At 41.9% G+C, this 22,957-nt stretch overlaps 5 protein-coding genes and 1 pseudogene across 9 annotated transcripts; 3 read left to right on the plus strand and 3 right to left on the minus strand.

Moving 5' to 3' along the window:
* Window positions 1–2,129: 2,129 nt before the first annotated feature.
* Window positions 2,130–6,823, minus strand: LOC135936446 (D-ribitol-5-phosphate cytidylyltransferase-like). 2 transcript variants are annotated; one of them, XM_065479254.1, is made up of 7 exons: window positions 6,684–6,823; window positions 6,241–6,343; window positions 3,558–3,653; window positions 3,309–3,504; window positions 3,007–3,251; window positions 2,802–2,952; window positions 2,130–2,738 (listed from the first exon to the last, which is right to left on the minus strand). In XM_065479254.1, the coding sequence occupies exons 2-7, from the start codon at window positions 6,292–6,294 to the stop codon at window positions 2,326–2,328; spliced, it is 1,155 nt and encodes a 384-aa protein (XP_065335326.1). In that variant the 5' UTR covers window positions 6,295–6,343; window positions 6,684–6,823; the 3' UTR covers window positions 2,130–2,325. The 2 variants fall into 2 exon arrangements, with proteins under 2 accessions (XP_065335326.1, XP_065335327.1); XM_065479255.1 differs by lacking the exons at window positions 2,130–2,738; window positions 2,802–2,952; window positions 3,007–3,251; window positions 3,309–3,504; window positions 3,558–3,653 and adding exons at window positions 3,733–4,590; window positions 5,347–5,947.
* Window positions 6,824–8,620: 1,797 nt separating this feature from the next.
* Window positions 8,621–9,729, plus strand: Vha14-1 (V-type proton ATPase subunit Vha14-1). Its single transcript, XM_065479931.1, has 4 exons — window positions 8,621–8,778; window positions 8,834–8,915; window positions 8,981–9,063; window positions 9,315–9,729. The coding sequence occupies exons 1-4, from the start codon at window positions 8,728–8,730 to the stop codon at window positions 9,465–9,467; spliced, it is 369 nt and encodes a 122-aa protein (XP_065336003.1). The 5' UTR covers window positions 8,621–8,727; the 3' UTR covers window positions 9,468–9,729.
* A 71-nt stretch (window positions 9,730–9,800) lies between these two features.
* On the plus strand, window positions 9,801–13,886 carry LOC135936919 (solute carrier family 25 member 35-like). Of its 3 annotated transcripts, none has more exons than XM_065479928.1 (5): window positions 9,801–9,877; window positions 10,630–11,013; window positions 12,756–12,974; window positions 13,034–13,148; window positions 13,211–13,886. In XM_065479928.1, exons 2-5 carry the CDS (start codon window positions 10,636–10,638, stop codon window positions 13,387–13,389), a joined length of 891 nt encoding a protein of 296 aa, XP_065336000.1. In that variant the 5' UTR covers window positions 9,801–9,877; window positions 10,630–10,635; the 3' UTR covers window positions 13,390–13,886. The 3 variants fall into 3 exon arrangements, with proteins under 3 accessions (XP_065336000.1, XP_065335999.1, XP_065336001.1); XM_065479927.1 differs by having other exon boundaries at window positions 9,822–9,913; XM_065479929.1 differs by lacking the exon at window positions 9,801–9,877 and adding an exon at window positions 9,931–10,422.
* Window positions 13,887–14,315: 429 nt separating this feature from the next.
* LOC135936917 (retinol dehydrogenase 11-like) lies at window positions 14,316–16,127 on the minus strand (annotated as a pseudogene).
* Window positions 16,128–16,333: 206 nt separating this feature from the next.
* On the plus strand, window positions 16,334–19,334 carry LOC135936914 (mitochondrial outer membrane protein SLC25A46-like). 2 transcript variants are annotated; one of them, XM_065479922.1, is made up of 8 exons: window positions 16,336–16,572; window positions 16,698–16,801; window positions 16,874–17,052; window positions 17,114–17,170; window positions 17,240–17,385; window positions 17,437–17,573; window positions 17,636–17,757; window positions 18,737–19,334. In XM_065479922.1, the coding sequence occupies exons 1-8, from the start codon at window positions 16,347–16,349 to the stop codon at window positions 19,170–19,172; spliced, it is 1,407 nt and encodes a 468-aa protein (XP_065335994.1). In that variant the 5' UTR covers window positions 16,336–16,346; the 3' UTR covers window positions 19,173–19,334. The 2 variants fall into 2 exon arrangements, with proteins under 2 accessions (XP_065335993.1, XP_065335994.1); XM_065479921.1 differs by having other exon boundaries at window positions 16,334–16,572; window positions 17,240–17,573.
* LOC135936916 (triadin-like) lies at window positions 19,234–21,657 on the minus strand. Its single transcript, XM_065479925.1, has 6 exons — window positions 21,471–21,657; window positions 21,248–21,379; window positions 21,033–21,188; window positions 20,912–20,986; window positions 20,028–20,854; window positions 19,234–19,526 (listed from the first exon to the last, which is right to left on the minus strand). Exons 1-6 carry the CDS (start codon window positions 21,534–21,536, stop codon window positions 19,361–19,363), a joined length of 1,422 nt encoding a protein of 473 aa, XP_065335997.1. The 5' UTR covers window positions 21,537–21,657; the 3' UTR covers window positions 19,234–19,360.
* Between the last annotated feature and the right edge of the window lie 1,300 nt (window positions 21,658–22,957).

Consider the following 22,957-nt stretch of genomic DNA (forward strand, 5'->3'; position numbering starts at 1 on the left):
CCGCAAATGAAATTATGTGTGTTCGCCCGCCGCGCGCGATGTGCACTCACGCCGCGCTCCCATTATAAGTGTGCTGACGGCTGACGGACGAAGAATTCTCTTTAAAACTTGCTTCGAGTTGATTTGGACACGGAAAAACGCCTGGAAATGAGGGCAAAACGATTTTTCGAGTCACCCTAAGCAACATCCAGTCCCCATCACTGGACACGAATGCGTTGCGTGTTTCAGGGTTAATTGAGTTGGAATTTAATTTCCAATATGGTTGTTAGCATATAGGTAAATAGTTCTGAAGACCTTGACAGGTCTGAAGTGTGTTTTTGCGCCTTTGTTTCTCAAAATCATCCGTAGGGGAGCCGTTTTGAAAATTGACTCTTATTTAGTTAGCCAATATAATAATTAGCTGTAGTTAGGTTTATTTTGACGTATTTTAATAAGTCACCAATGTAAATATTGAATTAAAGAAAATAAAAACTATCTGAACTGAGGCTTTGAGTATATCTTGGAAAAAAATTAAAACTCTACTACAGGCCGTGATTTTCCAAGAGCACATTTCCTTAAGAAAATGTTTGAAAATCTCACCAACTTATTTAGCACAAGTATGAAAATGACACATTCGATTTTTTTTATGACTTCAACCTGATCTATTTTGTAGTGACATGCCGTAAGTTAAATTAAGATGAATTAAATTGAATGAACAAAGTTTATTGAAATTCGACCACTTATTTTCAAGACATTATGCGTCCGAACTTTCATAAAATTTTAATTTTTAATTACGGAAAACATTCCTTTTATTAAGGTGAAAGAACTTTCGGCTCCCCCTCTGTTGGTTCCAAGTGTCGAAAATGAACTTGGCAGGCGAGCATCCAATGAAGTAAATACTTGAATATTTAGCAGAGCCAATTGCAATGTGCAGCACGCAAAAATCAATCGGATCGCAATTTAGTGGAACAGGTAGGCCGCGCGTCGCATGAAAAATTGATGTTTGCAACACTTAAGAAAGAAGGCATGCCCCCCCGCGGGGCGTTGCTTCGGATTTGAAATCCCCTGGCTAATTCCGCAGACTGAATCGATCCAGGTGAGAGCTGCCGGCCGCGTGTGTGTGATTAAAAATGCATTTTTTTTCTCTCTCTATCTCGCTCCGAGTGAGGCGGCGGGCGGTTCTCGTCCGAGCCCTCGCTCGAACCAAATCTCATTACAATGGAAGGTTGGCTGGTTGTTCATCTTAATAATCTCACGAAAAATGGGTCAACCTGCTCGGCGCGATTATTTATAATCCGAGGGACATGCACGTATGCACAAAGCATGCCGCGTATAATTTTAAAACATCCCCTGCCGTCGAAAATGTGTGTATATATACGGACGCAGGGCAATAATTTGCCTCTGCGTCTCCTTGAGCATCGAATTTGAATAGCGAGTCACGCCAGCCGCCACTCACAAACTGACTCGATCGCCAGACACACACTCTTTTATTTTATTTCAACTCTTTCGAACATGGCAACGCGGCGGGATGTGTGTTTCCATGGTTGTGGCGGGAATGGAAAATACGGAGAGAGTGGCTGGCAGCCCTCGCTCGGCACAGCACACACGGCGAGGGCGCAGACTCTGGCGAGCGGGAATCGATTGCTCTCCGCGCCCCACCGCATCCGCAGCCCATGTTCGAGCCAGCCAGCCAGCCTCTGCCAGCGCCGGTCGGCCGGCCGGGCAGGTAGACACCGCCGACAAGCCATGTACATGTGTGCTCACTGACACATTCAACTCGGTCTATGTGCACTTCAATGAAGGATCTGATTCACGAAAAGCTGCCTGCTCAGCACATCACATATATAATTTCCAAACTCGACGAGCAGGCCCGACAAAAGGTCCGAGGCTAAATTTTCCTCACGCAATAATAAACGCAACGAAAATAGTTTTATATTTGTTGAAATGAGAAACCATTTTGAAGTGGAATTTTTGAAATAGTAATGCGCTGATGCTGAGATTTTGGTTTATTTTCAATTTCCTCCTGCGCGTTCCTCTGATGAATTAAGACTTCTTTTCAATGAACTTCACACTTTCCCGCGAAAACCAAGGCAAGCAGCAAGGGCAAGCCATCTATCTCAGGGCAAAGATATTAAAACTCCAGCGCGGGATTAGCCTTAACTTCGAGTTTTATTTTGCAAAAGGCAATTGTATTTTAATAAAGTTGACACTCACTCGAGCAAGAGAGCCGAATGAACTTTTCTTATATATACAATTTGATGAACACGATTGAGGTAACGTTATAAAAATCGTCTGAAAAGAGTATTAAAAAAGCAGTCCGATTTGAATTGAAGCCAGAGATTCATTCTAACATTTCAATACTTGTCCGTAAAAAGCGTTTGGATACTTGATAATACTGGCAACGAGCTGAGTCAGACACTCTGTTTGTCCGAGATTGGGCGCGAAAATTGCGGCACATTTGTTTTCTTTCAAAACGTCAGATGTGCTAAAAATTGTCGCAATTTCGCCACGACTTGCTAACCTCAAAATGAACACGGTGATTCCACTCTGACGTTGGTAGCTTTTCAACGCTGAGTTTAACATTTCCAAGGGGAGGAAAATGATTTGCCTGCTGGAGAAGGTGTTTGTTAAATCTTCTCGATATGTCGGCTCGGATTTTGTTTTCCAAAAGAGGCCTGCGGAGAGCGCTTTCGCCGCTAGCGACACCTCTTCACCGCCTTCGCAATCCAGGTTGACTATTTCCAAATCGCAATTCAGCGCTGCAAACATGGCGAACGAGTTTTGTAAAAAGGCGACAGCAAGGTTAGGTGAAATTTGCGAACCAGAGAGGGTGCCTTCGCACACGTGGAGATCCCTGGGGATGGTGACCTTCCAGAGGTCGCTCGGACCCGGCACCAATTTGGCGCGAACATTGCAGTGCCGGTGCACCAGGTCGAGGCACTCCGTGCCGTTGATCCGTTCCTCGTCAGACATCTGAAACACACACACATTATTCTCAGTGGTTAAGTTATTTCGCTGGCTGCTTACCTTGGAGTAAGCAGCTTTGAGGATGGCTGCAGAGAAGGCCTGCGGGGTCTCCGAGTTGAGGAAATTTTTCCGCACCAAGGTCGCGTGCAAAAAGCCATTCGGATCAGGCTGGACAACCGTGGATACCAGAGGCCTGGTGAGGCCGGCCGCTCCGTGCTCTGCTGCTTCGAGGACGAGCCCCTTCCACACTTGTTCCGACACGATCGGACGAGCTGCATCGTGCACGATCGCAATCTCGCATTCGTCTGAAAAAAATCTCAAAACGATTGGGACAATTCTTTGTTTTTGGTCGTGTCACTCACCTGGCAAGACCTTGAGCGCCCGGTTGATCGACTCGTGCCTGGAAGTGCCACCGAGGGTGACCACAACTTTGGACGGGTCGTCGAGTCTGCTCAAAAAGTGGCGCATAGTGGCGACGTCGTCTGCTGCCAGCACCACCGTCTTCACCCACGAGAACGAGATCAGTTGTTCCACGGCGTACAGAAACAAAGGCTTGCCCTGGAAACGCGCCTTCAGCTTTCTGCTGCTGCCAAGCTCAAATGAACAATTACCAAAATTGGAATGTACTGCTTGGGAACGGCGCTTCCAAGTCGCTCTCCGCTTCCGGCTGCAGGGAGGACCACGCCAACGCGACTCATTATTTCCTGCTGCACCAATAATTTCCATCACCATTCCAAGCATTTTATGGTTTTCATTTCGTTTTGTCAATACGAATTATATGCTAAGGAGTTAATTTAAGTCTGCATCTTTATTTGATGGGCATACAGCGATTATACATCTTCTATAATTCCCGTCAGTTTTATAAAAACCCGTTTCAATCTGATTACGGTACATTCGACTTCTACTGAAGGAATCATTTAAGTGCGCTTTTAGCTTACACATTTTTTCAAAAGTGCAAAAATTTCCAAATGCCTTTGGCTCGAAATTATCTTGCACGCAGATAGAAAACGGTTCAACAGCAACAAGGACAAAGTTCCAAAGTGAACGAGAACACGTCATGAGATAAACAAGAGTAAAAATGGTAACGACTGGAACTGTGCAGTTCTGGTTCCGTAACAATCTGGACGATTTTCTCAATGATCACAATAATCGTAATAAGGCGAATAAAGACCTCCAGTCTTTACTTAGTTTGCTCGATCCTCCGCCTTTTCTCTTTTGAATCAACTCTGTCGGCACTGTGGTCTCTTTTGTTGCTGCCCGCGATGTGCGCGACTCTGACATTGGCCTTCAAAAAGTCCAGAGCCATGGGGTCGACGTCGATGTTGTGATCGGTGTACACCGCTCGGTGCACTTGCACCGCGATCGGCCCGTCAAACTGGATGTTGCAAGTGTTGCACGTTTCTTTCAGGTGCGTCCGCAAGTGCCGCTCGAGTTCTTTGACGGAGCGCAGCACCTCAGCGCACTCCTTGCGGCCGCACGTGTAGCTCGTTGCGTCCATCTCCTGCCTCCGGTTTGCGCCACTCGTCGACGGCTCACTCGTTTTCGCCGTCATAATCACGTCCACATCAATCGGCTTTGAACCGGCAAGTTTGGTGTGTGGTGTCTCGTCCGACATGTCCTCTACCAGGTCAATGAGCGGAGTTTCTGCAAAATCGCATTCTTTGTGAGATAACAGTGTCTCGTTTCAATATAGAAAAAAATAAACACTCGCGCTGGAAATTCAGAAAAAAATTCCTCTGCTAAAAAAAACTGGTTGGAAATGTCCAATATTTGTCGTTGCTCCATTTTGATTTTTCCATATGGATATTTTTCAGGGTGTTTCCTGGGCACCCTAGTGGCTTCTAAAGAATCGAATTGGACATGTTATACTGAAAGCTCTCGACTTGGCCGTTACATCGGTGTGCAGATCTTGCAAATCGATTCAGGGCCAGTCAGGCGTCGTTAGAAAGGCCATTTCATAAAATCGATCGTGTTAGAGGGCTACCCTGACGCCAGGGTTCGATTTACTACCTGTTCTGATGGCCTTGTCCGGCTCCAGCATGTTCCGAGGGTAAAAATCATCCAATCATTTTGATTTTCTCAAAATTTACCTGAACTCAAAATTAAACGTTTTTCAACCTTTGACCTTGCTTGTCACTTTTGTGTCTCGGAAAACTTCAAATTTTTTTCACCCAAAAGATTTCCAAAGAATATTATACTAAACACTATGGACAACCTTTTGTAATTCGGAAAAATTTATTCAAAATTAAAACTTAGCAAATGGAAGAAAAAATTGTCCCAAATTTAAATTTCAGCCCGATTGTCCTGGTGATTACGCGCGAATCATCAAATTGTGGCAACAACAAGAGTTTTAAATCGTGCTGGAAACAGGCAAAAGACGTTTAGAACGGAAATAGTCACCTTGGTCGCTGGGATAATTGTGGTGGACGTCGAGGGGCGGGTGTTGTCCTGGGAGCGCGAGCATGTCGTCGAGGGAGCAGAGCAACGAGCGGCAGACGTGCTGCTCGACTTGCGTGTCGTGGGCGGCGGCGGCGTTGAGCTCGTACCTGTCGCCGCACAGCAGGCACACCATCCACGACTTGATGCTGCGCTCGGCCAGCAGCCTGGGGATGCGGTGCGTGTCGATGACGTGCTTGAGCATCAGCTCGCGGTCGTCGCAGTGGTCGTGGCAGCTGCCGCACAGGTTGATGCTCACGATGGCCGAGAACTGGCCGCAGTGCATGCGCTGCATGTGCAGCTGGAAGTCGCGCAGCTGGTACGACCTGTCGCAGTGGTAGCACCGCACAGTCACCGTCCGCATGTAGCGGAACGCCGCGTCAGGGTGCGCCACCTGCATGTGCTCGAGCAGCTTGCTGAAGCTGCACGTGTGGAAGCAGAACGCGTTCCGACCCGCCGCGGCCCCCGTGCCTGGACGCGTGCCGCAGTACGCGCACAGGTAACGCATGCTGACGCAGAAGTCGCCTCGCCGACGCTCCTCCTCTCCGTCCGGCTCCGCTTCCTCCTGCACCGGGCAAATCGCGCTTTAGCCCTCGCGTAAAATATCAACACCATGCAAAGAAACGACCCAACAGCCAGCCGGAGAGGAAGGAGGACAAGCACACCACCACCAGCCAGCAACCGACACCATGATGGCGAAAGAAATTCACAGGCATTATTTGGAATTAACTCTCTCGCCTTCCAAGCATTCCCTGGCTAGTAAACAAAATTTACTAAGCCCCCTGAAATACCTCATCAACGACTATGTGTGTGGTATAATTATCGATTGTTGGCGCAAGAGGTAAAGACAAAAATTACCTTTTTAACCGAGTCATTTGAAAAAGTGGCAGGAGGATGGTCGATTTCCATCATATTAGCTTCGTTCAAACGTCCCGCGGCTTCGGGTTACAAGGCAGCAGTCCTGCGAAGAATGGCCAAAACAAAAATTTGAAGCAATTAAATCAGATCATAATAAAAAGCATACACATACCACCCAACTAAGTAAACCATTTTTTATATCCGTGGTCAACACTTAAATTACCTGGTGCATGATAGAAGTGGAAAACTCGCTCAACTACAATTAATTTGCATATGTACATAATTATGTATGGAAAAGTTAAAGTTGTTGTTCTCGCCGAGTTACAGTTTTCGCCTTTCAATGTTGTATAGGGACAGCAGATTTGATGCGTGTAAATGGTAAAGTCGGCGAGAACTGTACCTTTTCCATATTTATGCTGCAATAAAAACTTGAAGCAATTTACCCTCCAATCTTCTCGATCTTCAAGGTCCTTCCTCGACAGGTCCGGAGAAGCAAAACAAATCTGTTCGGAATTTGGTGTATTGCGGCTGCTGCTGAAGCTTTTGAGTTTGTTTATGTTTATCGTACAGACAAGCCCTCTCATGGAACGGTATAATGAGTAATGAGCAAGAAGTACTGTGAGCACTCGTAGGAGGCGCGTCGGTCACGGTTACTTGCGTTGAATTAGCGTTGAACCACTAGAAGAAGTGGGGGAAACTACCACGAAGTATGCGAAAAGGGGGTGTAGCCGTGACCGACGCGCCTCCTACGAGTGTTCTCAGTACTTCTTAGTTCTTAGCATACTCACGGCTGCTCGATGGGAGTGAACACGAACAGGAGCTAGCACAAAATTAAGTTTCAATCGTCTCTGATTGGTCAGAGGACTGTGCGCGGGAGCAGTGTTTCTCTGCTTCTCCACGACGTGACTCGAAATAGATTCAAACATTTTATTTATTTTTGATTTCTCTATCTTTATGTCATGAAAATGAATATATTAAAATTCGTGTCTCCTCCGTTTTGTACGCCTCGCTCCACTTCTGCTTTGCTGCTACCAAAACCACGAAAGATTGAAGTAATGTTATCAAAAATATTTTATGGAATATAAAAATACTAAAAATATGAATATAATTCTTCTTAATTTTCCCCTATTCAGAATTAAAAAAGTTTGCGAATTGAAAAACCACCTTTGTTCTAATTCTAATTAACGCGATAATCTAAATTAACATTATTTTTTCCTGTTCAATGAAAATTTGAATGAAGCTCTCTATTCGATTCAACCCTAAAAGAGAAAAAAGCCCCGAATAGAATGCTTTGAAAAAATAATAATATTGGAACTCTACATAATACTTTGGTGCAGCTGACGTGACGCCATTCAGGTGGAGGCACTACAATACATTTATTGGCGTCATTATGACACAGAACGAAACAACACCAGAAATTAAATACAAATGAAATTTATTCATTAATCTTTGAAAGAATAGTGTAATAGTATCACTTAAAAACCTACAATTAGCTTGGGAGAAAATTTACACGAACTATAATTTTGTTCGTATCAGATCAAGCTTTGCAGCTAAAAAGTTATTTTCAGCATTGGAACATTATTTTTTTGTTGTGCTTGTGTGTGGTGTAACACACACGCGCGCGCGCGCAACACTGAAGATTCGTATAACACTGATTTGATTCGTATAATACCATCTTGCTCCAAGATGAAATCTTTTCAAGGCGTTCGTATGACACAAAAGATAGATTGAGTCACGGAGAAGCATTGCTCAAATTTTTGCTCTCAGCGCTCATCTCGACCACGACACGGGCCAACACGTCTGGATTCGCCCCTTGTTCGATCAGTTTCACGCAAGTTGCGAGCACTTCCGGTTCCATGCCGGTATGCAGAATGTCGGCGATCTCCCTGATGACCCTGAAGGCCTCCCTGATGTCCGCGATGCTTTTGTGGCTGTTGTCGTTGCTACGGCTCATCTTTCCGACCGGCTAAGCAAACACAAAGACGGGTTGATTTTTAAAATGAACTTCACGGCATAAAAAATCATGATGCCTTACCAATGTACAGGGTCCGAAATGATCGAAAATTGGTCTGAAACCGGCTTTTCGGGCTTTTCAGTAATTTCAAGCAAGTATTCCAAGTATTATCATTTATTTTGTTTATGTTTGATAGATTTTGGTAGTGTTCGCTAGATGTCTCCTTACCAACAGTGATATTGGAAAGGAGTTAAAATTATTTTGTAAAAGTCAAAGCAAAAATGAGTAAAATTGAAAGATAAAAGTTCAATAAAAGTCTAAGTACTGTTTTAAATGCAAAAATGTAATTGATACTGTACATACGAGTTTCTTAATCGTGAATTTCCGATTTTTCGTCAAGTATTCGAGCACTACCAGTTGACCTTCGGTGAATTGACCACGCCCCCTTATTTAATCAATCACCTGACTCGACTCTGACTTAAAACTTCAGTTGCAGCTACTCGTCGATCCCATATTTTGGCCAGTTTTTGACCATGGCCATCCACGCAGCCCGCGGAAAACTAGTGTCCGTCATCGGAGATGAGGTTTGTTACCAACCGAGCATAAATTATCTAAACTGAAGCGAAATCGTGCTTGTAGGACACTTGCGTCGGATTTCTTCTCGGAGGTATCGGAGAGACAAACAGGGAGCGCAAGACCAACTTTTTAGTAGTCGAAAAGAGTACGTTTCATCGAGAAATATAATGTTATCTCAGTTATTCACTCAAACACTGTCTTTTTCTGTAGATACGAGCGTGAGTGAAATTGAGGAGACCTTCAAGAACTTCGTCAAGCGGGATGACATTGACATCATCCTCATTAACCAGAACGTAAGCATGACAGAATAACGTTTTTCACTTTAAAAGAGTAAAAACAATGAGCTATTTAGAAGATAGTTTGGGATGTTGTGAACATTCTTTTAATTACTCTGTTTTCCAACTGATATAGATAATATTAATTGTAACCTCATATTTGGACGGTGTTCATTAAACCAATCGTTCAGAAAATGACATTTCTGATTCGAAAAAAATTTATTTAACATAAATGATAAATGCTCTAATTTTGGAATGATTGGTTTCAGATTGCTGAGATGATTCGGCACGTGATCGACAACCACACTCAGCCGATTCCTGCCGTTCTCGAGATTCCCTCGAAGGACCACCCTTACGACCCCAGCAAGGACTCGATCCTGCGCAGAGCCAAGGGAATGTTCAGCGCCGATGATCTCAAATAATTTCCTCAGCTCGTTATCCTGACTGTTCCCTCACTGTATTGTTTGTTGAAAATGTGATCAAAGTAGAGCATTTTAGATTGATGGGTATTTAAGGGCCAAACGTTTCAGGAAGGGATTATTTTGGTTAATCTTCTGACGAGGGGATCTATAAAATATGAGAATATTGTTTTTTTCTGTAAATATGGGCGTTGATTCTTCAAACATTTAAACGAGTTATCATAAATGTAGGTGCACATAAATTAAATAAACACGCATTCCTCGATTTCACTGATGTTTCATTCAAAAGTCGGCAACAGCCAGTCAGCCAACAGCCAACCAGTTTGCTAGAAATGTGGGCGTGTCTCTCGCAGGCAGGTGTGGAGTGTTTTCCCTGTGATCGGACAATGAGAGCTGATAAAATGCCTCATAAAGTAAGGAAATTTGCAAACATTTTATTAAGGCAGCAGGTACGCAAATATCTACAAACACATTTGATTTCTTAATTTTCACAGCTGAAAATCTGTTTCCACGGGCCGTGTTGTCGTATGTTTGTGGCGCAGAAACGTGTGTGTTATCAGGGCTCTGGCGGGCGTGCGTTACCGTTTCACCCCGCTGTTCCGCACAAGCTTTTGTTAGAGCGATTCAAGCTGCTCCCTGTCTTGTGTCTTCTCCATTTATTTACTTAAATTGTTTGAGGCGTGCAAGTTAGTCAGGAAATACCTAGCCTAATTATTTAAAAAAAAAAACTATAGAGTTGTGCATTCGCACAACATGCGGAACAAACCCGAACAGGTCCTGTTATTCGCGGCGCAGATAAGGATGATTCCCAAACATATATAATCCGTAATCCGCTAGCGTGTGCTTCTCCTTTGTATTATATAACGCGCTCTAGATAGATCTGCCAGCATCCCTCTACCTAGAGCCTTAGATTCTAGCAGTTTGTGAATATGCTGCACACCTTGGTACATGCGAAAAGGTATTATGCTGATGCTGCTGAATATTTTTTTGTTTACGCGGTTGTACAACAACGTACATACATACATAACCTGTTCTGAACTTTGATTTTTGTGTTTTGCGTATTTGCAATTGGATGACACATAAGAAGATGTTGTATGTGTAAATATTTATCTGTTATGGTGATGCCAAAAGACAAAAAATAATTTCAGTTCCAAAATTCAAACAGTGAATAATGGAGTTCCTGCTCGGAGGGGTGGCCGCTGTGTTAGCCAACGTAGTCTGCAACCCACTGGATGTGGTGAAGATCCGGATGCAGCTGCAGGGCGAGCTGCTGGCACGGGGCGAGTACAAGGTGCACTACAAGAACGTCTTCCACGCCTTCTACGCGATCGGCAAGGCGGACGGCGTGCTCGCCCTGCAGAGGGGCCTCGTCTCCTCGTCGGCGCACCAGTTCATCCTCAACGCCACCCGACTCGGCGCCTTCCACTTTGCTGAAGTCCGCGGCTGGACCACGGACGAGACCGGAATGCGTACCTCGCTGCCCAAGAGCGTGCTCGTTTCCTCGGTGGCAGGAGGCATCGGTGCCATTGCAGGAAGTCCGTTTGATTTGGTAAGATGCTTCCAAGGCGCCTAGCTTTTTCTCCCATAGAAATTTATTGTGGTAAAAGGTGGTGTTGCAGTGCCGACGAAGCACGGAAGCCTAAGGGGAAAGGTGCTTTTCTCACGCAAACGCAGGGTTTGGCAAACTGCAAATTAAAATCAACTTCAAAAGGGCACAATTTTAATTTGTTAAATATTAAATATATAATTAAAACCAATTTTAATCTTAAACGAACCATACTTTGGACATATCAGCAGGTGTTGCCTGAACGAGAGTGCCCTTTCATGGCGTCCAAAGGGTCGAGTTGTTGTATTATGAAAGCTCCCAGCTTGGTCTTACAATTTGAATCACTACAGAGCCAGTCAGGCGTCGTTAAATTGGCAACAAAGGGGAATTGAGCGATTTCAAGGGCTACCCTGACGCCAGGGTACAATTTCTTACCTCTCCCGATTGGTCTTGTCTCACTTCAGGAGGGGTACTCAGGGGCAAAATTTAGTACCACGTACTTGAAATAAATAATATAATTTTACACCATTTTTAAGAGACGGTCAAAAAAATTACTCAAATTTGAAAAATTCCAGATACTTTGGTTTTTAGTTAAAATTTTGAAAGCTTTCTATAATATGTTGGGCATCTTTTGGCACAAAGTTGAATGTTCTAGCCGTTCTAGCGTTATTTTCATTTAACCTGTTTCAACAGATTTCACCTAAATTTTTCGGAAAAGTGCATTAGATTAGATTAGATTGATTTAGATTTTTCCAGAAAACTTTGTTATTACGACACCTCTATAGCAACCTAACAACATACCAAAAAAATCAAGATGGTGGTCGAACAATTATTATTAAAACTTGCAGACCATGTATATACAATTTTTCATGGAATCACCCAATCTGCGGATTTTTTTATTCTCCGGATAATTTTACAGTAGTTTTTATTCGTGTCACAAAATGGCTCTTTTTTCGGTGAAAAAAAATACTGAACAAACAGAACCTGTGCCTTAGACTCTCCATTTGTGAGAACACGCATTTTACCCTTGGCTGGACTGCTTTTTCTTTCGCATCACAATTATAATATTATATATTTCGCGATGAGCACACACGTAATTTTCTCTCTCCTTTTAGCATGGATGCTGTCGCTTCAGCTCCTGAAAAAGGTAACCTTTAGCTGCTGAAATAAGTCTATACTCTTTGTATTTCATATATTCATATATGTCACTAATTTCCCCAGATTCATGACAACACCTACCTAGATTTTTGTCAACTCTGTATAGATAAATCTCTTAATTTTAACAGTCTCTTAGCACGAGTTACATGGTTTTATAGGGCAATAAAAAAATATATATTTGGATCGCGATGGAAACAAACAAAAAATTAAATCTTTCCTGGACCTTTAAAAATTATGAAATGTCATCCTATCAAAGAAGCTGTAGAAATGGCATTTTAATATATATATATATTTATATATATATATATATATATATATATATATATATATATATATATATATATATATCCTGTGCAAATAAAATTCAAGTGTCTGAATGTCATGCACCTAATTTTATCTAAAATTCGGATTCCGGTTTTGAGAAAAAAAAATTCTTGTTTAAACTAGAATAATGCAGCATAATTACTACTTTTTTGCTTCAAAGCAGAGTTAAAATAATATTTATGTTCAAAATGAAAATTTAACCCAATTTGTGAAACACCATATTACTTGATTTTCTAGTATTGTTTTTTATCCTGGTATTTCAGGTGAAAACGCAGATGCAGTCTTACTCGAACAGTAATATCGCAGTCGGCCACCAACACAGGCACCTCGGGATGGTGTCCACTTTTAGACAGATTTACTGGGAACACGGCCTAAAAGGTCTGTGGCGCGGCGCCAACAGCACCGTGCCCAGGATGGCCGTCGCTTCGGCGGCTCAACTCACTTCGTTCGACATTTTCAAAAGACACTTGAACCAAACAAAGGTAAAAAATAATCTTTTTGCAGCCCGTGCGATAATTTTCCTCTTGAATTTGCACGGCAGCTCTTGTCGGACGAAGTCAAAATCAACTCGTTGGTGTCCAGCGTGCTGAGCAGTGTTGTCACCGTCATAGTGAAAACGCCTTTCGACATCGTCTCAACCAGAATCTACAACCAAGGTACGCTGCTAACGAATTCATTGCAATTTTCTGTTGATCTGTATGGCATTAAAATATTTTAGGAGTGGACGCTCGAGGAAGAGGTCTGCTGTACTCGGGGGTTGTCAACTGCTTCGTCAAGATAATAAAAACTGAAGGATTTTTCGGCCTGTATAAAGGTGGGTCTGCTGCCTACTTGAGACTCGGCCCGCACATAGTCTTAAGTCTCGTCCTTAGGGATTGGTTGAGACCGTCGCTCTAAACAATGCTCTGATTTTATCTGATGCCGGAATTTCTCCGCTGAGAGTACAAAGAACTGACAGTTCAAAATATGCCAGGTTGCAACAACTCTTTTAGCAAAAATATTTGAAACTTTTAAATCGCAATTGAGCAATTTTGTATTAAAAAAGTATTGTTTTGAAAGTATTCCAATAGTATTAATTGCTAATGTCACGCTTGCACAGTTAATACTTCTGAAGGCTCTTGATTTTTTTTTAAATGAGATGGAGTGCATGTGAGAACATCATCACCTCAGTGTACTGCCATGCTGAACGCCAAAATAAATTTGAATCTCTTAAAATTGAATACAACCTTTAAAAACACATGCGATTGTGATCGGCGTCATGCAAGGGAGGATAATTATTAAAAGTGAATTAATCTGAATTTGATTGCTAAAATTGTATCACTTTAAAGTTGTTTTAATCCTCTGTGCGCTTGTAAGCAAATAAATTATTATCCTAAGAAATCGAATAGGGAATACTCACGCAGGTTTAATTTAAAACTCTCAGACCATATCCAATCTTTCATGGAATCACCAAACTGTCTGCGGAATGTTTCTATTCTCCAGATAACCGCAGGGCAGTTTTTTTTTAATTTAAAACAGGAAGGGATTGTACTGGAGCTGGAGAATCTGGGAATTGCTATTTTTTATGTCATTTATCGGTTTTCCATTTTTTATAAGTTCAATATGCGACCCGTTTTCTTCTATTTGCTGCAGTGTTTGAATTTATATGCGTCGCGTATCATTGCCCCTATTTTATTATTATTAATAAATAAGCAATAAACTCCTATCACTCATAATGAATTGTAAGCGCTTATCAAGTGAGGAGAAATTTATTTTTAGACCCGTCCCTGCTTTTATCTCTACTCTCACCCATTTTTGATGCAAAATTATAGTCGAAGCGGTGCTTCTTTTAATTTTCTTATTGCATTATTTGGCTTATTAAATGTACAACTTTATTTCTCCTGGGGTTAGCTTGACCAGCTGCAGACACTCGCCCCACAGCTTCTTGGCTAGCTCTTGGTTTTTAGCGTTCTCTGACATTTCCGATTCCTGCATCCGAGTAAAATCAGTGCAAATCAAGAATAAAAGAAGCACACGAACCTTGCAGTCGACGAAGTATCTGCCAGTAACCCCCTGCACCTCGTCTGACACGGCCAAATGGATGCTTGTTTGGGCTCCTTCGAACGCGTTCTGTTCAATATAAATTTTATTGAAAACAAGGCAGTGTTAATTTAGCTAGAATTTTAATGTACTTTGAAGAAAAACGCCGTCCCGTAGCCGAGGAGCTTGTAAATTAGGTAAGGCAATCTGCGGGCGATTTCCGTTTTCACTGCCCCTGGGTGCAGACTGTTGCTTGTCACGCCTGGAAAAAATTCATGAGAATGCGATTATATTCTTCCGAGTCAATTAATTACCTGTTCCCTCCAATTTTCTGGCAAGTTCGTTTGCAAAGAGGACATTGGCCAATTTGGCATTAGAGTAGAGTTTAGTTCCTCCTGGGAAGGACTTTTCGCAGTTCAGGTTGTCAAATTCGATCTTGCCCATTTTGTGTGCTAGCGAAGACACGGTGATTATTCTGCTCGAGCCTGTTTTCTTTAAAACGTCTGAAAATTAGCAATAATTAGTTTAGCCATCAGTTGCATTTAATATCAAAATCACCCAGTAGGAGAATGGTGAGCAGGAAATGGGCCAAAGTGGTTGATTTGCATTTCCTGCTGCAGTCCGTCCCTGGAAAGTTTGTTTTCCAAACCAGTGGCAGCGGCGTTGTTGACGAGCACGTCCAATTGTTTTTCCTTGGAGAGAAACTGCTGCACAAATTCGCGCACGGACGCCAGCGATCCGAGATCTAACTTGAGGACCTCAACTTGGTGGTTGCCCGTACTCTCAATTATTTCCCCTAGAGTTTTTGAAAATAATTATATAAACTTGCAAGTTCTTTTTCTCAATTCAACATAAGCTTATTATATTAAGTTCAGTTAAATATTACAAAAGGATGAAAGGAGAAAAAAGGAGAAAATTTGATAAATTTATGTATGATTTTACTTTGAGCTGCTTTTCCTCTGGAGAGATCTCTGCAGGCGAGGTACACGCGAGCGCCTCTCCTCGCCAGATCCCGCGCGGTCTCCTTCCCGATTCCTGTTACAATTAATTCTTTTCATTTGCACACCCGCGATGCCTTGTCTTTAGAATAAGAAACCTGTATTGGATCCTGTGACAATGACCACTTTGCCATCGGAGCGGCGCGTGCTGCGGCACATTCCCATGGTGCTTTGGTACCAGACCTTGAGGGCCAGCATGGCCAGCCCCAGCACCACACCCACGGATGCCAGCAAGCCCTGAGAAAACCTTTTAAACGAAAAAAATCTAATGGGCATTCAAAGCTTTATTACCATATTACTGCTGCTGGCCTGAGCCTGGAGAGAAATTAGTCCTTACAATTTAAATAATTATACGCGACACGTTTTAGTGCAGATAATAAAATCGTTCGCTATCTCTTTCGAGTTGAATTTTTATCTTACAATATGATCGTGTAGTCGCTGCGAAGCGAAACCAGCGAATGCGGCTTTAAATTGTTTTGGCGATATTAATAAAACGCTTGTGCGCTTGCGGGAAAGGAGCTCGGGGCCCTCGGGGGCGGCCAATAGACATTTTTTGTTTGACACTTTTTGGTAAAGGCGCCATCAAATGATGCGGCCGCTTTAAAAGTTGACTGAGATTATTTTATACTCGCACTTGCAAATTATAGTCGAAAGCGAGTGCTTCTTCTATATTTTTAATTTTTATTGCAATATTTGACTTATTATATATATTTATGTACATGCAGCTTTATTTCTTCTATTTCTATCTGCCAGTGACAGAGTGACAGTGACCCCCTGCACCCTGGATGCTTCTATTGGCCTTCATTATTTTTTTCTGAGCCCGCGCGTTAATTTAAAATGGTAAAATCCAATATGGCGGGTATAGAGGATTATCAGATGTATCTGGCTCATCAATTGTCCCAAGAACAGCGCGAAGAATGGGAGAAAAAGCACGAAGCGGAGATACAGTTGGACAGAGGAAGACCCCGAAACCTCCGTCTGCAAATGCAACCCCAGACTCCGTTGTTATCACGACAGCAGCTTCTTCAAGAGGTTGCCCTTGCCGAGGCGGAGCTACAGGATGGTTTGTGTTTTGCTTAATTATTGCGACTTAATTATGCTTATTTGCAATTCGTAACATCACTTGAAACTAACAGCACTGACTAAATCAATACTTAAACATGCAAAATCATGTAACAATCATTTCAGAGTTGGTTGTCAAGAAATATGTCGGCATTGGGGTCGGTTGGGCCAGTTTGATAACAGAACATCTGCTCAGCCATCCGTTTGTGGTTTTAAGACGACAATGTCAGGTACGAACTATAAGCACAAAAATTTACTATTTATCATTGCTAACTATAATATATGTATTAATTGGTTTGAAGGTCCACAACAACTCAATTCGATACCACTTAGTTCCTCTTACGCTCATCCCAGTCATCTTAAGGCTTCACCAAAGACAAGGAATTACCACCCTTTGGAAAGGTATTGGCAGCGTCCTCCTCATACGAGGGGTCAACCTGGCCATTGAGGATATCATATCAAAATTCACACCCTGGCCAAAGTAATTGTCATTTTTTTAATTCGCGCGGTATTTTTAAAATAAAGAAAATTATTATTTCCAGGGAAATAACCGTGAACAGTTCCCTTCGTTCCGTGGGACAACACATCATGCTTAAATGGTGATATACATAAATACATAATATATGTTATTTCATATGGGATTGTAGTTAACATTTGAATTTCTACAGCATAAGCTTCGCTCTTGTCACCCCCTTCTATTCGGCCAGTTTAGTGGAAACAGTTCAAAGCGAAATCGCGAGCGAAAGACCAGGAGTTTTTGACGTCTTCAAAGAAGGAGCGTGCAGACTCTTAAGCTGGGGCAGTCCTCAGAATGGTGAGACCCTGACGCTGGTCCGAACCACAAGCTCATTTAAGAAAAATGTAGGTCGGATGCTCCCTGTTTGGGCGTTGGTACTGCCTACCGTCACCTACTGCGTACTCAAGTATTTGTTTGGACTCGTCATCCAAGGGGCTACCAGCCGCATTCTGGAGGTGACCCAAAAGAAGGAGCAAAAGAGAAGGGTAATTTTTTTGTATTGTGATGCGCGTGCTGTTTATTTGATTTGTGTGTACAATTTGTCCAGGGTGCTTTTCCAAAGGATCTCACCAACCAACCTCCAAACCAGGATATTGAACTGGCGTCCTGCCTGGTTAGGGACGTTGCGTCAGATATTGTTTTTTATCCTTTTGAAACAATCCTTCACAGGTAATTCAATTTATTATTACTTTCCGAAATATGCATGATGTGAATTTAGAGAAAATTATTTGTTTGAGGAAGAAAATTGCTAAAGTTTTCAAACTAGTTTTAAAAATTCAGTTTTTGCTCAATTTAGAAAAAAATTGAGCATTTAGACACTGTTTAATGGTCCATCGTCGTTGAAAAAAAAACTGAAATCAAAAGCTGATAAGATGTTGTATTTTTTAATTGATATCCAATTTTATCGCAGTAGATGAAAATTATCTGATGTGTCCCTAATCTCGTTTCTGAGCACCCTGATGTTTTCCAAAAGTTCAAATTGCAGAACATATTCCTGGCCGTTCCATCAGCTTGCAGATCAAGCCAATACAGAGTCCATTAAGGCGTCGTTAAAAGTGGCAGCACAAGGGAATAATTAATTGGTCACTCAAGGATTACCCTGACGCCAGGGTTCGATTTCTTACCTGTTCTGAGCAGTGTTCGCCAATTTTGTTCTGAGCAGTGTTCGCCAATTTTCAATGTGCAAAAATGGTCCACTGAATTTTTGCGCAAAAACCAGCTGGAAAAACCCACCAGTTTCGGGTTTTCCGCACTTATCCGAATTTAACTCTGAAAAGGTCACATTTCGCGCCAAGAAAGTCAGAAATTTGGAAAATTACGATTAGTGTTAGAATTTTTGGTCTTTTGTTGAAACCAGAGACATTTTTTACTGATTTGTAAAAATCCCAATTTTTGATCATCCATCATGCCAATTTTTTATTTTCAGTAAAAGTGCATTTGTTTTGGAAAAATGCGCGAAATTGCAGAAAAATCTGCAAAAACAGTTTTTTGCAATGCAGTGGGTTTTTCTTGAAAAATGCGGGTTATTGCAAACCCTGGTCCTGAGGGTCCTCGGGAGAGACCCATGAGATTTGAATTTAATGACTTAAGTTTTTGATTTAGCCTGAAATATAGTACAATGGTCTTAATTATTTATTTAATTGTCCAGGTTGCATCTGCAAGGGACGAGAACCATAATTGACAACCTGGACAGTGGCTACGAAGTGATACCGATCCTGACGAGCTACCTCGGCACCAAGGACTGCCTTGAGACGGTCCAGCACGAGGAAGGCGTGTCTGGCCTGTACAAAGGGTTTGGCGCCCTGCTGCTGCAGTACGCGGCGCACTTTGCCGTCGTGAAGGTCACCAAGCTCGTTTTGACCGAACTCACGACGCTGCTGCGTTCTTCCAAGGGCAAGCAAGAAGATGGCTCTCCGGTGCTGCAGGGTCCACCCTCGGTCCAGATAAATAGGGGCGTCCCACCTGGCTACCCTGGCACTCCCGCTGGCTACTCTGGCACGCCGCAGTACGTCGAAACACCGAGAACGCCTCGCACACCGTACGGATTGTCTAATGACGAAGTCACATATTTCTATCCTGAATAGACTGTTCTTTCTCATCCGAACAAATTAGCAACTTGTGAACTAGTCTTTCGTTGGGAGATTGGAAACTGTTATGCACCAGGCAACTCGAATCGACTGTTTTTTTATAACTACTGGATTTTTTGGTTCAATGTTACTCAATTAAAATAACATGCTTAAAGAGAATCGACGTTTTTTAATTAACATTAATATTAGTCAAACTTGATTTTCTTGTTGGTTGGAGCAGAGTCGATTTTAATGGCACTCTGCTTGCGTTTTGCCTCCCACGATGGATGCAGCTTCTCTGGTTCTGGATCAAATGACCTCTCTGGCTTTGAAAATTCCTTCTTGCCCGATTTTGGTCTTTCGTCTCCAAAGCTGTAGAAGACAACCATTAGGATTAAATTGTATGAAAATTATTTATTAGGGCTGTGAATTTATAACAGTTTGGTGGTATACAGTCCACAATTATTAATCAGATTTTGGCTCAGTTCACAAAAATGTGACTCTTAAAAAAACATGTTAATATCACACATAACCTGATATCAGCAATAGAAAATATGAAAAAAAATAACGAAAGAATAATATGCTACAAGAAATGGTTATTAGCGAAAGTTTACGAGGAATAAATATTATAATTCAATAATACGTAAGCAAATCATTAATTTGAAATTTAAAAAAATTTATTTTTTCCTCAAAATTCTGAAAAATTCTAACATTATTTTAAATTTTAGAACTCAACAATTCAGTTGATCACGGACTTTGGAGCCAATTTAGGTTATAATAAACGTTGTAGGTGTGGTTTTAAATTTAAAATTAAATGTTTCACCAAAAACTGAGTTTCCTTGTCGGAGAAAATAGTGTTCATTTCACACATACCTTTTCTTTCCCATTTTCCTCTGCGGAGTTTCTCTTTCCTGGAATTTGGCTTTACGGCTTTTTTCAGCTGACTTTCCATTGAATCCACTAACTGTCTCTTCTCTGCTCCTCATGTGGTACTTTCTGCTCACGTAAGATTTGTCCTGGAACTCTTCTTCACTTTCAGACGCCCCCTCTTCAGCCTCATCCTCGCTGGACATTTCTAGGCCGTCGGATGACAGGAAAAATGAGTCTTTCTTGTTGGTCTGAGCAGGCTCTTTGTCAGGAACCAAATTGGTGGGCTTTTCCAACTCAACCAGGTCGTTAAGGCTTGCCAGCTTTTTCACAACAGCCGTTTGGATGGTTGTTTTGACTGCCGTGGCAATCTGGAGCTTTGGCGTTTTGGAAAGGTTGTCTGATTTGGGCTTTTCCTTCTGCTGCGCTTTGACGACCGGAATCTCAGCCTCTTCCTCGATCTGCTTTGGAATTTTTTCTGCTTTGGGTTTCTTGATTGGTTTAGATTCCTCAGCTTTCTTCTCTTTTGGTGCTGGAGCAGATTTGGTCTCCACTTTCTCCTCGCTATCCTCGACCTTTTCAGTTTCCTCAGGCTTCTTCTTCTTCTTCTCTGCTTTTGAGGTTTTGATGCTGTTGGATTTCTCCTTATTTTGCAGAGCCTCCCTGAATTTCATCCTTTTGGCCTTCCTCTTGGCACTCTTGGCTCCTGGGTAAAACTTTGTGATCATCTCATCCCAGTTTTGGTACTTCTTAGCCAAGGCTGCGATACATTCACGGACTGAGTTTGTATTGGCTACTCTCGCCATGGCAACGTATTTCTTCGCAGCAGTCTCCTAGAGAAAAAATTACTATCTCAAATTTAATTTAAAAAAAAATCAATATTCACTCACTGTGCTGATGATGCTCATGCACTCTTTCTCATCAGTAATGATGGCAAACTTGACTGTCTCGTCCAAGCAGAGTCTCTGTTTGAGCTCAATTAATTTGATTCTGGAAAATTTTGATTCCTACCTTCACAGCTTCAAGGAGTGCAAGCTGGTTGTCAGCCTTCTCCTTGCTTTTAGGTCTAGTGGCTTCCTTAGCACTTTTCAATTTTTGGATTCGGCGAATAATTGATTGAATAGTTTGCATCTTAATTCTCTTCAAAGTCTTCCGTAATTTCACAACCTGAAAAATTAAACGACGTTGTTAAAATTTGCGTTGAAATTTGATTTAAATATACAAACTTCAATATTGAGCTGCTCGTTGGTCAGAATTGAGCTGCCAGTGTTTTTAGAAGACTTCTTTTTCTGCTCCTTGGGAGCAGATTTATGGATGGACAATTTCGCACTGCCATTAGCCTTCGAATCGTTTTTCGACTGCAATCCAATAAAAAAAAGATTTAAGTGAACACTGCATTTTATTTCATTGGCATGACATTTTTTAACCTGCAAATTAAAATCTACAAACCTCTCTGCTGCTGGATGGTACCTCCTCCCCATCACTTGAATCACCACATTCTTCGTTTTTGGCCATTTCCCGCGGATTTAATTGATGACAATAGCAAAATGTATTGTTTTAAATCCACAAAAGAGTGCAAATGGATACAGTATGATGTGCTGTCTACTGCTTCTTCACATCCACATGGGTTTGTTGTCGTTTGCTCTTTGCTCACGATCCCACCTGACTTGTTTGTGACGTCATCATCTGAACGACCAATGAGAGGAATGTCTGGGGATAAAGGCGGCAAAATTGTTTGGGATTCTTTTGACTTTGTTTCCTATTTCCTATGGATGAGAATCGAAAGGAAATTCTACCCTGCCAAAAATCTTCATTAGCCAATAATACCAATGATATTTCAATCATTAGCTTTGTTGGAATAATATTAATAAATGATGAATGAAAAATGATTGCAACACAATGTTGCAGTAATATTAAAAAATAATGAAAAACAAATATAAATACTTTTATTATCTTAATCTTGTTTTAATATTACACCAATGTTAATCCAATGATATCAGTGCGCATGCGTGAATGCGTGCGCATCCACGAGTCGCACACTCTGTCACTCTGTCCGCCATCACCGCATAAAGAAACAAAAACACCGAGCGGCTAACGGCCAGTCGACTACGCGCAATTTTCGTTTTGTCTTCGTTCTGCGAGTCGTTTGTCTGCTCTTAGAGTTTAAAATACACCCATGTAAGGATCCTTGAGATTATCAACACACGCACCGTTCAGCAGATATCACAGGTAATGAGAATTATTCGTTTTTAACTTCGTTTTCATTCCAATTCGCGGCTACAAATTTTTAATGCTCCAAGCATAAGTTAGAAAATGAGTCATGACTTTGATAGAACATCGAATTTTGATGCAATTTTTCGTTGACAGGCCGGGCGAGGATGGCTTTGACCCTGTGGAGCAGACGATGAGCGAGCTGAAGAGTGACATTGAGCGCGGCTGCGCAAGAAGATGGAGAAGTTCGTCGGTTTTGAGCCGGGCCGCTTTTCACGTCGCCGCCCAATGCCCAAGGACATCCACGACTCGCACCCGTTTATCTTGTGGACTTTCTCTTTATGTTTGCAGCTCTAATCGTCTTATCTGATCGAGAACTACCCTGGACTACTCCTGACATCCACCTTACATGAAAAGGACCCCACGTACCGCCGCACCACATTACTATGGAACTCTTAATTAATTTTATGTCCTTGTCATGCATCCTTGCAGAATTGCATTTGTTTTCACCCTGTATTTTTCTCCACTACTGGTTTTTTACTGTTTGAGCAAATCAATTTTTATCAATTTCTTGCGCATGAAATGAACTTTTGTCATTTCCTCCTAGGAATTAAGATATGAAATTAGAGGTCGGAAGTGGTCAAATTTTACATGCAGTATTTTCCTTTTAAATTTTCATTTGCTGCCTCAATTTCAATAAATTTATCTCCGAATTTTTCTAGTCG

The sequence above is a fragment of the Cloeon dipterum genome, chromosome 2, assembly GCF_949628265.1.
Source record: "Cloeon dipterum chromosome 2, ieCloDipt1.1, whole genome shotgun sequence".
Taxonomy (NCBI): Eukaryota; Metazoa; Arthropoda; class Insecta; order Ephemeroptera; family Baetidae; genus Cloeon; species Cloeon dipterum.